The sequence below is a fragment of the Pagrus pagrus genome (assembly GCF_965226575.1).
Source record: "Pagrus pagrus genome assembly, chromosome: 1".
Lineage (NCBI taxonomy): Eukaryota > Metazoa > Chordata > Actinopteri > Spariformes > Sparidae > Pagrus > Pagrus pagrus.
This window is the reverse complement of record NC_140185.1, coordinates 10,104,673-10,119,157: the sequence shown is the minus strand read 5'-3', so window position 1 is coordinate 10,119,157 and position 14,485 is coordinate 10,104,673. Positions and strand designations below refer to the sequence as shown.

General features: G+C 41.1%; 1 protein-coding gene across 1 annotated transcript; it reads left to right on the top strand.

The window, feature by feature from the left end:
• The first annotated feature begins 2,633 nt into the window (after positions 1 to 2,633).
• On the top strand, positions 2,634 to 14,228 carry leo1 (LEO1 homolog, Paf1/RNA polymerase II complex component). Its single transcript, XM_084354702.1, has 14 exons — positions 2,634 to 2,751; positions 4,499 to 4,653; positions 4,810 to 5,099; positions 5,837 to 6,048; positions 6,345 to 6,449; positions 6,555 to 6,655; positions 6,887 to 7,035; positions 8,203 to 8,287; positions 8,424 to 8,518; positions 8,608 to 8,742; positions 9,977 to 10,112; positions 13,188 to 13,380; positions 13,489 to 13,586; positions 13,872 to 14,228. Exons 1-14 carry the CDS (start codon positions 2,694 to 2,696, stop codon positions 13,995 to 13,997), a joined length of 1,938 nt encoding a protein of 645 aa, XP_084210828.1. The 5' UTR covers positions 2,634 to 2,693; the 3' UTR covers positions 13,998 to 14,228.
• The last annotated feature ends 257 nt before the right edge of the window (positions 14,229 to 14,485 follow it).

Below are 14,485 nucleotides of genomic sequence, written 5' to 3'. Positions count from 1 at the left end.
TTGAAGCTTCTCTTTTTTTGCTATTCCCTTTGCTGTTGTAATAATGTAAATGTCCCTGTTGTGGGACTAATAAAGGATAACCTTATCTCTTATTTTAATAGAATAAATCAAAATGTATCTACTGGTCACTAGTTTCGTCCAATATATTTTCACTGTCTAAGAAATAGCCTTATCTGCACCCTGGGCAAATCTATTGCCAACAACACTTATTCAGGTCATTGACATAGAGCTGAATGATTACATCACTCCTACTAATCATGATAAATATGTATGACATCTCCATGAGCAAACTCCATCTGCTGTTGGAGGAAATGAGGGCCACTTGAAAGCCCCTGTAAAAGCCGGGAAGTGGACCTTGAGCTTAGATTATTTTTCTGTCAAACTACTGCAGCTATACAGTTTGATTTACATCAAAGCAAAGCTTAAGAGCACACTATGGATAAGTCAAGTCTAGTGAGGTTGTTTTAGACTTTATAGCACAAAAAACAGATATGCCTCAGAGCAACAGCACAGGGATGGACAGGGTGTATACAGATGAGACAGAAATGGCAAAGGTAGAATTTTATGAACCATGAGAAATAAAAATATATAAGAAATAGGATGATAGTAATTAAGAATTAAGTGCAAACATTGTATTGTTATATTGATAAAAATGTTAAGTGCATTAAGTTGAGCTGTTTCGGGCAAAATGTAAAAGTGTTTGTAGTGAAGTCTTTGGATCAATGAAGCTCACAGAAATATATCATGGAGACCTGGACAGACTCACAAAGACAGATTTGTCTGTCTTGTGTCTCCGGCACACACAAAGCACATTCTGTACAGTGAAAACCTTACCTTGCCCTGGACTGTATAGAGAAAGGAGAAAGCTCATCCTCCCTTTACTACACTGTGTTACACAATAGTGGAGGTTGAATTTCATGTCTCTCTGGGTTCACACAATATGTGCACTGTAACGAGATGCCCTGCACGTAACACTGAAACTTTGGCGAGAGAGGTGGCTGCTGAAACATACAACATGTCAGCAGCCTGTTGCTGAAATCAGATGAATGATAGTAATCAGCTGAAGTCTAAAGGCTGAAATGTACCGAGAGGATGACGACTTTTCTGCTGTTTTAACCAGTTTCACACAGTAGATATACGTCCACACATCAATACATATCTACTGAAGGTTAAGGTATACTGCAGGGTGAGAGCACTTCTAAATCAACATGGTGTATCTTCTGTGGTGTCTGGAGATAAACCAGGTCCTGCAAACCTCAAGAATAAACAGGCATAGCTAATGGATGTATGGCTGGTAGCTGGTTCAGGGGGCTGTTTAGAGACAAACGCACTGGAATATGGTGGGCATATGACGGACATTTACAGCTCGGTCTTCCATGCCTGTAGGAAAAAGGAGACTCATTTTATTAGTAGCTGCCATGTGAAACACCAGTAAAAGCTGAGCTTACATCCACAGTCATATGGCTCCCAGAACTGACACTTGACGAGTGGAAAGATTTAAGAATATACCAAGGAAAGACAGGAAGACATTTACAATAAATCTACAGTGGCTATGATTTGCAATAAAAGACTCAAAAACTGTAATATTCCTGTTGGAACGGTTGTACTTTAAGCACAATATGACTTAATGAGGGAGGATGGAGCACTCAGACCCTTTACTTCAGTAAAAGTAGGGATATCATAGTCTAAGAATACTTGATTACAAGTAAAAGTCTAGAAATTAAAATGTCATCTAAAATCTGCATTAAAACCCTCGAAAAATGTAATATTCTTGTTTGAACAGTTATACTTGCAAGAAGAAGTACTGTGTACTTTGCTTCAGTAAAATTGGGGATACCATAGTCTAAAAATACACAATTACAATTGAAAGTCCAGAAATAAAAATGTTACTTATGTGAAAAAATACAGAAGTATTTAAGTACTTATTGCATTAAATATAAAAGTACTCATTATACAGAATGGCTACTTTCACCAAGTTGTTTTTATAGAATATTAAATTGTTCTTCTGTTTTTATTTTTGTTTTTATTTTTATCACAAAAAAACATGTTTTTGTTTTCATGTTGTCAATGTGGAGCCAATTTTAGATGCATTGTATGCTACTGGGCAGTTTAGTTATAAAGTAATACATAAGTAACTAGTAACTTAAAGTGTAGTAAAAAGTACAATATTCAACTTTGAAATAAGCGGAAGAGGCATAAAATGGAAATACTCAAGTCAAGTACAAGTATGTCAAAATTGTACTTAAGTGCAGTTCTTGAGTAAATGTACTTAGTTACTTTCTACCACTTCTTGTTAAGTTTAGCCTTCTTGCAAGTCTGTCATCAGGAACTCATTTATAGATTATCTTTTTTTAAATATCAAAGATTGTTTCACACATGGGACACAAGATGTTTATCTTTATAACTTTATTTCTCCTATTACATCTGAGCAGCTACATTTGGCTACTTAATTATTTTGCATTAAAAATAACCTATTAAAACAAGATATAATGTATCAAACATAAAATAATTAATCAGTAGTATTTTGTGTTGAGACACCCAGAGCTCCAGACGCCACACACCCTGAGTTAACGTGGTGTACAGCGCCTCCTTGTGGCCGACAGCGCTCACTGCAGCAGCGTGTCAGCCTCGACTTGAACCCGGAAACAAAGCTTCTCCTTCCTGTCGTCACATTTTACTACAGTTTGGAAGAAATGGCGGACATGGATGAATTGTTCGGGAGTGATGGGGACAGCGACAATGAACAGCGAGGTAATGTTGTCGCTCTGCCGCCGAAAGCCTCATTTGTTTATGATTTAAGTTAAGTTAGCTTGCCCATTAGTTAGCTTGTCCTGATGTGAAGGGCTTAAAATTAGCTTAGCCCGACCGGTGATCGGGAAAAGTGGACCCTGCACGTTATGTTCCACTGATTTATTTTCCTCAAAAGCATGAACAGGATGTTTTCCAGCTTTGTTAGAAACTAGTTTAAGTTTGCTCTATTCTTCATTTAGTTAATACTTAGTATTTGTGTTAGCTAGCTAGTGTAAACAAGCTAACGTTAGCTAAAACTGCATGCCCATGAAAGCGATGAAACTCTTTGTTTTTGATCGGTTAGCTGAGCTGGAAGTCGGTTTAGTCAGTGATTGCAATAACACGAGTGTTTCCAAGCACATGTTCTCATCAGACAGGCGGTTAAAAAAAATACTCGAAGTGATTAACTTGCGTTTTGAGATTTTATTTAGCTGTTCACCAACCTCTGCATCATTGTCACAGCATGAAATTGCTTTAATTTTACACAACCAAGCAGCTAAAAAGCATCTATTCATTCAAACATTCTCTCTGCAGCCATCCTAAAGTATCAATCAAATCTCATCCTATAGAAAAAACAGTTTCAGCTGTAAAGTGTTAATTCAGTAGTCTCTTAATGTGCACTTTCACAATATTTAAGTCATTCACGGTGTGCATTGGGGTGGACCACATGGGCAAAATCATTTGTCACAGTATATGTAGTGTTTAGCATTGATATACACACTCAGTGGCCAGTGTATTAGATGCATGTGTAAAATCTAAAGCAATGCAATACTACAGCTTCTACAAGATGAAAATGTTCAGTATTGATTAGCACCATCAGAGAGGTATTAATGTGACTGTATGTGTGTCAGTAAGGTTGTATTTTGCAGTGATGTTGTCAATATAATGCAGGACAAGAACGTGTAATGTGAGAACAAATCTAAACCTCATCCACAAACTCACTGGACATTCAGATCAAAGTGTTATGTGATATAATCCCTTGTAGTTTTACACTGTGGGGAAAATCATTTTTGACTTTATCACAAGATCAGATTCCTTAAATTGATGAAACATTTTAGTTTGAAAGGTTCTGATGGTTGACAGAAATACAACAACAACAACAACGAGTACATTAATAAATCAATCTGGGAGACATTTAACAAGAAAAGTAAAGTAATCCATTATGATCACTAAGGCTTACTCTGAGGTTAGGAGAGAAATGTACCTCCATTCTTATGAGAAAATGAGCTACCAGTGAACGAGTGTGTCATTTTTTTTAAGCAGATGTAGACTGATTATCAGGGCCTGTCAGAACTTTGCTGATTAAAATGAATTGATTTAAAAATGCAATACTTTGGCTCTGATTCAGCATCCTCTCTCTGGCTGTAGTCTCCCTCAATGTACTGCCCACAACACTCGAATAATCTGAATCTGCAAAGTACTACATTTTGACACCAAGATTTTTACTGTAGACGTATGTCGGCTCCGAGTGTTAGTTATTAGTCACCTTGATTGTTAACAACCTGTACCCGTATTGGCCCTTAAAAACATATTAGTTGATTTCTAGTTGTAAGTGGAGTGATTGGTAATTAAGAACAACGTGAGAGCAATTATGACAAACTGTAATGTCCTCATATGTTTCACTTGGCAACAACAACATCCACCTGCTGTGAACGGATGAACTGAACTTTGTGCCATAAGACAAACAGTCCACTTTGTTGTGTTTCAGAGTCGGGCTCTGGCTCCGGATCAGACTCGGAGCAGGAGAGACCCCGATCCGCCAGCAACGCCTCAGGCAGCGGCAGCGGCAGCGACAGCGAGAGGGAACGGGGTGATGATGATGAAGAGGAAGGCCAAGAGGGGGGGAAACCCAGTATAAACAAGGTGTGTGCAAGTGTGTGGGTGGAAGCGGTGACAACAGTCATGCATGCTTTGCTAGCCAGCCTGATGCCCTTGAAAATAATCACATAGTCATGTCATATTTATAATGTTGATATGTGCGTTAAGTTAAACAAACTCACCTTTCCTTCCTCCTAATAGGAGCTGTTTGGTGACGACAGCGAAGATGAGCAGCACAGTCAACACAGCGGCAGCGATAACCAGTCTGAACGCTCAGGGAACCAATCGGACGCCAGCATGCACTCAGACCAGGGCGACAACGATCACTCTGATGCGGAGCAGCACAGTGGCTCAGAGCACGGCCATCGAGACGAGGATGAAGACGAGGAGGACGGGGGCCGCCGGTCAGACGGAGGAAGCCCGGCCGGCAGCGGGATGTCCGGAGGAGGGAGCCCTCACTCTGAGAGGGGCAGCGTCCGCTCAGACAGAAGGTACTCCAGCACAGGAGAGATGGAATTTTAAAGATGCACTGATGTGTTACAGAACAGGATGACATCCTTTTTTTCCCGTTGTCAACAAACAACAGTCTTATAACAAGTTATTTAGATTATCTCTGTGTTTTTCCTCTGCTAGTCTTTCTTGGCGTGTGCTTTCTGCGCATGTAAATGCATAGTGACGTACATTTCTCTATTTATAAAGATGGCGGCTTCTATGGTGAACTGGTCTACTGTGGAGTTTTTAATACAAACTCTTTGAGAACTGAACATAATAAGATCGTTTGAAATACTGACTGAAACAAAGGAGGAAGAGGAATCGTATTTGCATGTCACACAGCTGTTCCAATTAAATTTTTTGTTGCGTGTAAACACACCAGACCCTGTTAATACCATCCCATGTAAACGGCTGAACCGAGGTCTTCAGTCGGAACGATGAAATATTGTCCGTGTAAACACAGCTGGTGTGTGTTTTGGTCTTTTCAAGGGATTTATTGACAGCAATAAAAACCCTTAAACTACACGTGCCACAAATTGTGCAGCCAACACCCCAAAACCCAAAGATGATGTATAGATATAAAGGAATCAAGCGGTGAATCAGTTCAAATATCGATTAATATTCTTCTGATCAACTAATCATTCTATTCACTCATTGTTTCAGCAAAATTAACTTGTTTCTTCATCTTGGAAGATGAAAACAAAACAACTTTATCGTTCATTGTTTTAAACCACAGTGCCGCGCACAGTGATCCTGGGACTCCTCAGTCGGGACCGGGCACCCCTCACTCTGAGGCTGAAGGTTCTGGCAGAGAGATCCAGTCAGATGATGAGAAGTGGGAAGGAGGGGTGAAGAGTGACCAGTCGGAGGATGAGGAGGAGAAACGCCGTTACTCGGATGAAGAAAGGGAGAACTCTGATGACGAGGGCCCGAGGAACAGGAAGTCAGGTACCCCAGTGGAAAATATTATTCACGAGCTGTATCATGAGCAGGCTGTGTGTGTTAATATTCTCACATCAGATTTTGTGGAAGAGGATTCGGGCCGTATGTGAAAATTTTATCCCGAGCTCTGAGGTTAATCTCAGAACTCTGAGATTAAATGAGATTAATCTTTCTCTTAGACTTTTTGCACGTGATAGTGAGCCTTTTTGACTTAATGTAAGATGTGTTCACGTGTGTAAAACCTTTTATACCAAACAGCCACGGGAAGATTAAACTGTTTTTGTTGTGATTTTATTTTTCAGAGTCTGCAAAGGGCAGCGACAGTGAGGATGATTTCCTCAGACAGAAAACCAAAGCAAAAGCCGCTTCTGATTCAGATTCAGACAGCGATATCGGAAGAAAGAAACGTAAGAAACAGATGCTTTTACTGCATATTTATTAAAATCAGAGTTTTATTTGATTAGGTGCAGCTGAGTTCTGTGTACTTAAAAGTCGTCTGTACTGTTCCACAGCGAAGGCGTCAGCAGCAGCGGCAGACGACCTGTTTGGCGAGGCTGACGACATCTCTTCAGACAGTGATGCAGAGAAGCCTCCGACCCCGGGACAGCCCCTGGTATCTGTCTGACCTCTCACTCTCTTTCTCTGTCCTCCACTCATCATCGAGCCTCTTTTAATTGTGCCGAGTCCTTTTTACAAGAGTTCCCAAATCTCTTTTTCTCAGAGCCTCTCACTAAGCCTCTCTGAGCTGATCCCTATTATCAAGGGTCATTGAATCATACAGCTTTTAAAAAAAAAAAAATGTCTTCCTCTCTTTGTGTGTGTGTGTGTGTGTGTGTGTGTGTAGGATACAGAGGATGGGATGGAGGGGGAGCAGGCTGAAGAGGAGCCCGCACCCGAAACTCGCATTGAAGTAGAGATCCCAAAAGTCAGCACGGACCTGGGATCTGACCTTTATTTTGTCAAGCTGCCCAACTTCCTGTCTGTGGAGCCCAGGTCAGAACCTTGGCACTGAAATATTATAATCAGATATCGCACCTTAAGTATGATATCTGATCTTATTTGGAAAAGATAAAGAAATTACCAGAAAAAGATTAGGGAAGGCACCTTTTCAAAGCCTTACTGCAGCGATTAATGTCGAGATAATTATCTGCTGCTGGTGAGGAGAATTGTAAGAGCTTATACTTAAACATACAACAAATAACTTCTAACTAGTTATGCACCACGTGTAAAAGTAAAAGATGTTAAAAGGTAACCACTGTAACATTTACATAATTTTTACTGGAAACTATTTGACTGTTATTTAAAGATCGACATCGATACCTTGTGTTATTGTGTTATTTCCAGGCACCGGTAATAACAAGGGAAAAAACTATGCAAAATATTATTTAAAGACAAAACCATAGACGCTAATGAATATTTGAATATCTGAAAACCATGACCCATCCCTCGTCACATTGTCAGTGGCTGCCGTGTCATTGCCAGCTGCCTGATCAGTACTGTGCATGTGCAACTGTCAAGAGAGGTGAGGAAGAAGTGAGATGTCCCACTATTTTCCATCATCAGCTCCAGAAAATCATTGTCTGATTCAGAAGGTCATTAAGACTTTGTTAAAACAAATTTAACATCTTCTGGATGTAGTCTGATGAGGTTTATGACATGCTGCTTTCTACTGTTTCCTGTTTTCCAGTGCATTTATGATAATGGTCGTGACACACGAGGAAAAAAAAAACAGAAAGACAAACTCATAGCCAGGCAGTGGGAAAGTAGTCAATCACCACATTTTAAAACCTGCATATACATGCTAATGTTTGTGGAAATAAGGTGTTAGTAGTAATAATAAATCTTACATAGGTAAAAATAGATGCACTACCTCACTATCCTGCAATCAGCCTGGGTTAAAATATATATACATATATATTGTATATACATTGTATGTATTAAAAAATTAGTTAGATCAGGATCTTGATGACAGGAGTTGGTGGCGCTCCTATCATTTTGTCCACAGGTGGCGCCAGAATCAACTAAAATGAAAGTTCTCTAAAGCAGCTTTAAGTTTTCTTTGTAGTCTGAAGCTAAATGTGTTGGGTCTGAATGAATAAAAGCCTCTGTGTCACTCAAGTAGAATATGTATTTGTATTTTAATTGAATCTATCTTTACAGACCGTTTGATCCTCAGTACTATGAAGATGAATTTGAGGATGAAGAAATGTTGGATGAAGAGGGACGGACCAGGCTCAAACTGAAGGTATGCAGTCCAGCTTGTCTGCATATAAGATGGTGTATGTAGTTGTCTGTGTAAAAAATCCTGCATGCGATGCTTGTCAGTACACTTAGAAGTGATTTTGTTTGTGTGATCTGTGTTTATTCTTCCTCTCCCACAGGTGGAAAATACAATTCGGTGGAGAGCCAAGAAAGACGAGGAGGGAAATGAAACACGAGAGAGCAACGCACGCATCGTCAAATGGTCTGACGGAAGGTGTGTGTCTGAATGTTGGGTTTATTACACGCTGTGCAGGATGTGCTCTGTACCATCCGTGCTTTTAACCGCCTTTTTTCCTGCCGCAGCATGTCCCTCCACCTGGGGAATGAAGTGTTCGATGTTTACAAAGCGCCTCTCCAGGGAGACCACAACCACCTGTTCATCCGTCAGGGCACTGGACTGCAGGGACAGGCTGTGTTCAAAACCAAACTCACATTCAGGTAACATGCCATTGTTGTGCTGGTGACAGGCCGCTATTAACATCCGAGTCTCACACAGGCTTGAGGCAAAAACCTCTGAGTTTCCAGGGAGACTCGTCCTCTGTCTGGCTCCCTGACAGCCGTCCCTGCACTAAATAAGCCCCAGGCTGCCTCTAATTCCAAACAACAACAATAGCAGCTTTCATTCAAACTCCATTCAGAAATGTACTCTATGCTGTAAGTCCCTGGATCACCTTATGCAAGCTGCCCAGGTTTCTCCGCGTAAGAAATATGTAAGCCTCTTAGCGCCCCCAAGTCCACCTGGATGTTCTGTCTTCTCAGACCACATGGGTCTAGTAGGACACTGGCCAAAGCTGCTTTAATGCACAACAGCCCTCCACGCTCCTGGACAGGACTTGTTCAGATTGAGTCTTATCATCACAGCAGAGTTTTGATTAGGATTAGGGCCGTCGCTGCTCAGGGTTCAAATGGATAGGACTCATGGTTTTTCTTTTAAAGAGGAGCATTAGGTAACTTCACAAAATCATTCATGCCAGATAGAGACAGAGTTCAGACTTTTCTGACAGAGAGGAGATTTTAAAATTAGAGACTTTGATCTGAAAGCAAAACAAACCTTCATACACTGCCACGTTTTCATGCTTCTGTAAGATTTAAATCACTAATCAGAGGGAAGGGTGACTGGTTCTACTATTATATGCGTTATATACATATGCAGAGCTTTTTAGGAAGCCAGCAAGGCTAGCTGACAGGCTAACCTCAACAGTTAAAAACACCTACCTGGTGAACAGTAACTACATTGTGCTAGTGAAGAATGTTTAAAGGAATTATTTAATAAAACGCACTGGGGAAATATGTACAGTCACCCAAAATCTAGTTTTGCATAATCAGACTTTTTGACACAGCGCTGTAAAAAGGTCTGCCTGCACCCATTATCATTCTGCAATAGGGGGAAAAATGCTCTAGCAAAACAATCACAATCATCTTGGGTGGCACTAAACCTAGGTTGCACTGTCGGTGACCAAGTTAGCGTCACAGTAACTTGCCATTGATAGTGTGTAGGTTGCTAGCTCTGAGGTTGTTGTTTTTTTGGAAAACATTGATTTTGGAACATTAGCACACAGCCCGTCTAATCATAACCCTCTAATAGGCACCAGTGGCCAGCTTATACCCACAGTCTACATACAGTGAGTCAGACTTCCTTAAATGTGACACTGGTGGTCTTCTGTGTTTCCAGGCCCCACTCCACAGACAGCGCCACCCACAGGAAGATGACCCTGTCCCTGGCTGACCGTTGCTCCAAGACACAAAAGATCAGAATCCTTCCCATGGCGGGAAGAGATCCTGAGTCGCATCGCAACGAAATGATCAAGGTAACACTCTCACGCTCTCTGTCCATCTGTTCTGTTTTTATTTCCTCAGTCTGGTCTGAGAATAATTTCGTTACCACAGAGATCACAAAAGGGTCACACTAGGCCAGTTGTTGACAAGCGTCATGCCCAGTTACATAAAGACATAACCTGACATGCTTACATAACGAGGTCACAAAGGGCCAGTGGAATGGAAATATGTCAGCAAGTGTGGCGGTGGGCGGGTGGGTGTGTATCACTGCAAACAAGAAGTGCCGATAGCACAGTTTACAGTTTCACTGTGCTCAGCGAACACTTGAGCAGGTGTGACTGTACCTGATGGATCAACTTAGAAACACAAATCTTCCCTTTACCCACATGCTTTAAAATACATGCTTATTATTGTGGCTGTGAATTGAGGATACCAGTGCCATTATCGATTCTGCTGATCCTGTTTATTTGAAGTTGAGCTGGATGCAGCCGGAGAGCTAGCTGTAGCAACAACACAGCATTAGCTTTCATTTAGATTTACATAGTCCAAGAAAAAAATCTGCAAGCCTGCCTGTATGTTGTTAATGTTATTATAACACAGTATTTACTTTTGGTTTGGAGTGTCAGATGTCAAACACATGGCATTCCTGGAATTTAAACCCATGTTGTATTGAAAGATCACTTGAAATTGTCATTTTACACAGTACTACTTGCAATGTTGCCATTCTTCGTGAACTGAAGCCACGCTGTGCACTATGTCTTCCTTTCAGCTATAAATCCTTGTTGCAAGTTTCCAGGGGCGTAGATGCATGAGTTTAATATCATTATGTAGCAGTCACATTGTGTAGTACTGGCTATCTTTTTTATTTTGGCTGAATTTCAATCCCTCTGGATTGATTGCAGTAGATTCAGATCACCTGTGTGCAGGATGTGGAGACTGGCTCCTAATTAATGAGTGAAAGCAGCTTTGGGCTTTCCCCTCTCAGCCAGTCGGGGTGTGTCGACGCCCTTTATGTGAAGGCTTAAGAGAGGTGGGGAATGGCCCCTATGTCGGACTCATTCCATTCTGAGTCTGTCCCCCGCACGCCGCAGACACCAATCCCCAAAGACTGTCAGCCAGAACTCTATTCACTTTAGACTCCATTTAGATTTCTTTACTGCCCCGTTCTTTGTAGTTGAGGCAAATTGTGTGTTTGCTTTCAAAACCCCAATTGAGTGACCAGCAACAGTCACCCTTCAACTAGGCTACCTGCATCAGGGCCAGGCTTATTCGTGCAAGTGTGTTGAGTGCCTTTCAAATTGCCTGACGCCCGCAGGTTTTCTTTTGTTTGTTTATCTCAACTGTATTCCTTGAAACCTGAGCCCTGCTATACACCTTCAGTTTTCCCATTTTACTCCATTGGGGACTTGAAAGGTTGCAAAAGCATATTTCAGTTTCATTATCACCTGAAGAGGCATTTGTTGATTATCCAAGTATTTGGCATTATACATATATATTTTTTGTTTATATTTTAATATGGGTTGGGGCTGGATTGGGGCATTTTTACTGGCAGTGCTGCAGTTATTTTGTATCACGATTGTCAGAAAAACACACCAGCATAGACACAGACTGAGTTTAAAAGCCGCCTTTCAAAAGGTGGCAAAAGGTGAAACGTCTTCAAGAAACTGGAACACGTCCGGTTGCCAACGACACAACACTTAGAATCATAAAAAGATGATTTTATTGTATGTAAGCTATGCGTGATGCACAGTTTTCTACCCAGAAGTTACAAACATTGTGAGTCGGTCTATTGATAAAAGGAAGTCCAATCCATCACAATCAGAGTCATATGATTTGGATGGATTTGACAATTTGGAACTTATAATCATCACTATAAATATCATTGTAGTCAGACAGTCATCAGGTTGATCTGTAACCTAACCACGTGTAGCAGCTGATCATGTAAAAAAACAACAACAACCTTAATAAATACGACTACACGTGACCTTCCTCACCATTTGCACTTGTACTTGCCAGCTGCATTTGTTTTGGTATTAAAGAACAACAGAAGGTTAAGCAATTTGTTCTTTCTTGTTTGTTTTTCATTGGACTCAATTATGATTTCAAAGAGCCAACAAAGCAGCTTTTTCTTCAAAAGTACAGCTTATTCAGTTAGGGGATGACTTGAAATGGTTTTGGCGAACTAGTACGAGCCAATTGGCAGCCGAGGCTGAGAGACGGAGGACGCCAAATATTGATACTGAAAAGAAAATGTGTTTTCTTTGACAAAGGATTATAATGTTTATGGTTTCTGTTTACGCCGATGATATATGATTGCCGCATCTGTCAGACCGGTGCGACAGTCCTGCCTCTTGTCCATATTTTGACACTGAACTCCTTGGTTTGGTGCTCCCATTGTAGCTCGGTAAACAGATTAACATGGCAGCTGTTCACTTCTGTCGGATTTACAGTGTATTTTCATAAGTAGATACATCACGTGCTCTCGTAACATCCTGAGTTTGCCCCAACTCTCCCTTTTCTTTCCTTTCTCCACCTTGAGCTGTCTTTGTAAGATGGATAGAGAACTTTATTATTCTGAGTAGGAAATTGCTTTGTTACAGCCGTCATGTTCCATCAATCACAAAACAATAAGCAGGATAAGGGCACTCGAGGAGGCAGATAAGCAACAAAGTACGGTAAAAAGAGACAGGAGCTAAAACAGAGCATTTCAGACAGAGGGGGGACACAGAGCTGCAGCACTGGACATTATGAGAAAACTGATGGTTTTTTTAGTTCATATGTGGCAAAAGTCAGAGGCAAGTTCCTCACGTGTAAAAACGTGCTTGATAAATAAATTTGATTGTTATTCGGATACATACAAATAAATAATTGTAGCCCAAAAATGAAGCAGTGAGCCTCATTTTTGGTCAAAAAATGTATTTGACTAAAGACAAAACTGACAAATCCAAAGCCCCAGAAGTTAGAAGTTAGAGAAGTTATGAATAAAATCCGCCATTCCCCCACTGCATTCAGTACCAGTATTAAAATTACCATCTAGAAACAAACTGTCAAACTTTAATCCAGTGCTCAGAATAATTCCTTCCCACTGTGGTGTCCCTGCTTGGCAGAAAGAGGAGGAGCGGCTGCGAGCTTCTATCCGCAGAGAGTCGCAGCAGAGGAGGATGAGGGAGAAGCAGCACCAGAGAGGCCTGAGCAGCAGCTACCTGGAGCCGGACCGCTACGATGACGAGGAGGAGGGCGAGGAAGCTATCAGCCTGGCAGCCATCAAGAGCAAATACAAGGGAGGAGGAGGCCTGAGAGGTGAGGATGAGAGGATATTTACCACAGACACTTTTTATTCTCAGTAACACGTTATAAGAAGTCAGAAGTTTAATGAACGTTTTCCTTTTTTCTCTCTATTCAACACAGAGGAGCGAGCGAGGATCTACTCATCAGACAGTGATGAAGGCTCCGACGACGATAAGGCCCAGAGGCTAATGAAGGCCAAGAAGCTAGACAGTGATGAGGTAGGTGTAGTATCCTGCTGCACAGACAGGGGGCAGCGTGATGCAGGACAGTGTGGAGGTTAAAGAGCCAACATTACCCCCATGTGAACTGAACAGGACAGGAAATACAAGTCCTTGTAAAGAACATACTATTTGAGGACAGAAATAAATGTAATGTGGTGAAGCCAGAAATGAGAATGCAGCTGTGACATGACAAACTGAATGTACCGAGAGGCTGAACACGATGTCTGCTGCAGTCAGCACTTGACTTCATATATCAGTGTCATCTCTTTTTTTTATGTGCAGGAGGGTGAGGGATCAGGCAAGAGAAAGGCAGAGGACGAGGAAGAAACATCCACCAAGAAGGCCAAGAAGTATGTCATCAGCGACGAAGAGGAGGAGGAGGAAGAGGAGGAAGAGGACGACGAATAATTAACTTTTTTTTTTTATCATTCCACTGTATTATCAGTGCTCGGCCCACATGGCATATAAACAGCCATATTTTGTTTTGTAGATTTTCTTATGACCTGCGTGTGTGTGTGTGTCGGTGTGGATGAGTGTTTGTGTGTTTGCTTGTTTATGTTGTGTACAGCAGAGGTGAGAAATAAAGAGATGGTTGTCTTATGTAACCAAAGCTTCCCCTTTATCTTTTTTTTTTTTTTTTTTAAACATAGTGATTCATGTGTATGAATCACTCTGTTGTGAGATTATGAAACGTAGTGCTTAGTCTAGTTTCCAAACACAAAGAAGGTTAATGGGATAACTGTTGTAGGTTGATTTCAGATTAAATTGGGTAAACGGCGACGCCTGCCACTCACTCATTCACTCACTCTCACAACAAAACGCAGCATTCACTGATGATTTACCCGTGTGCCAGTTTAGTTTTGAAGTTCATGCAGTTCATGTGGTTGGAAAAAAAA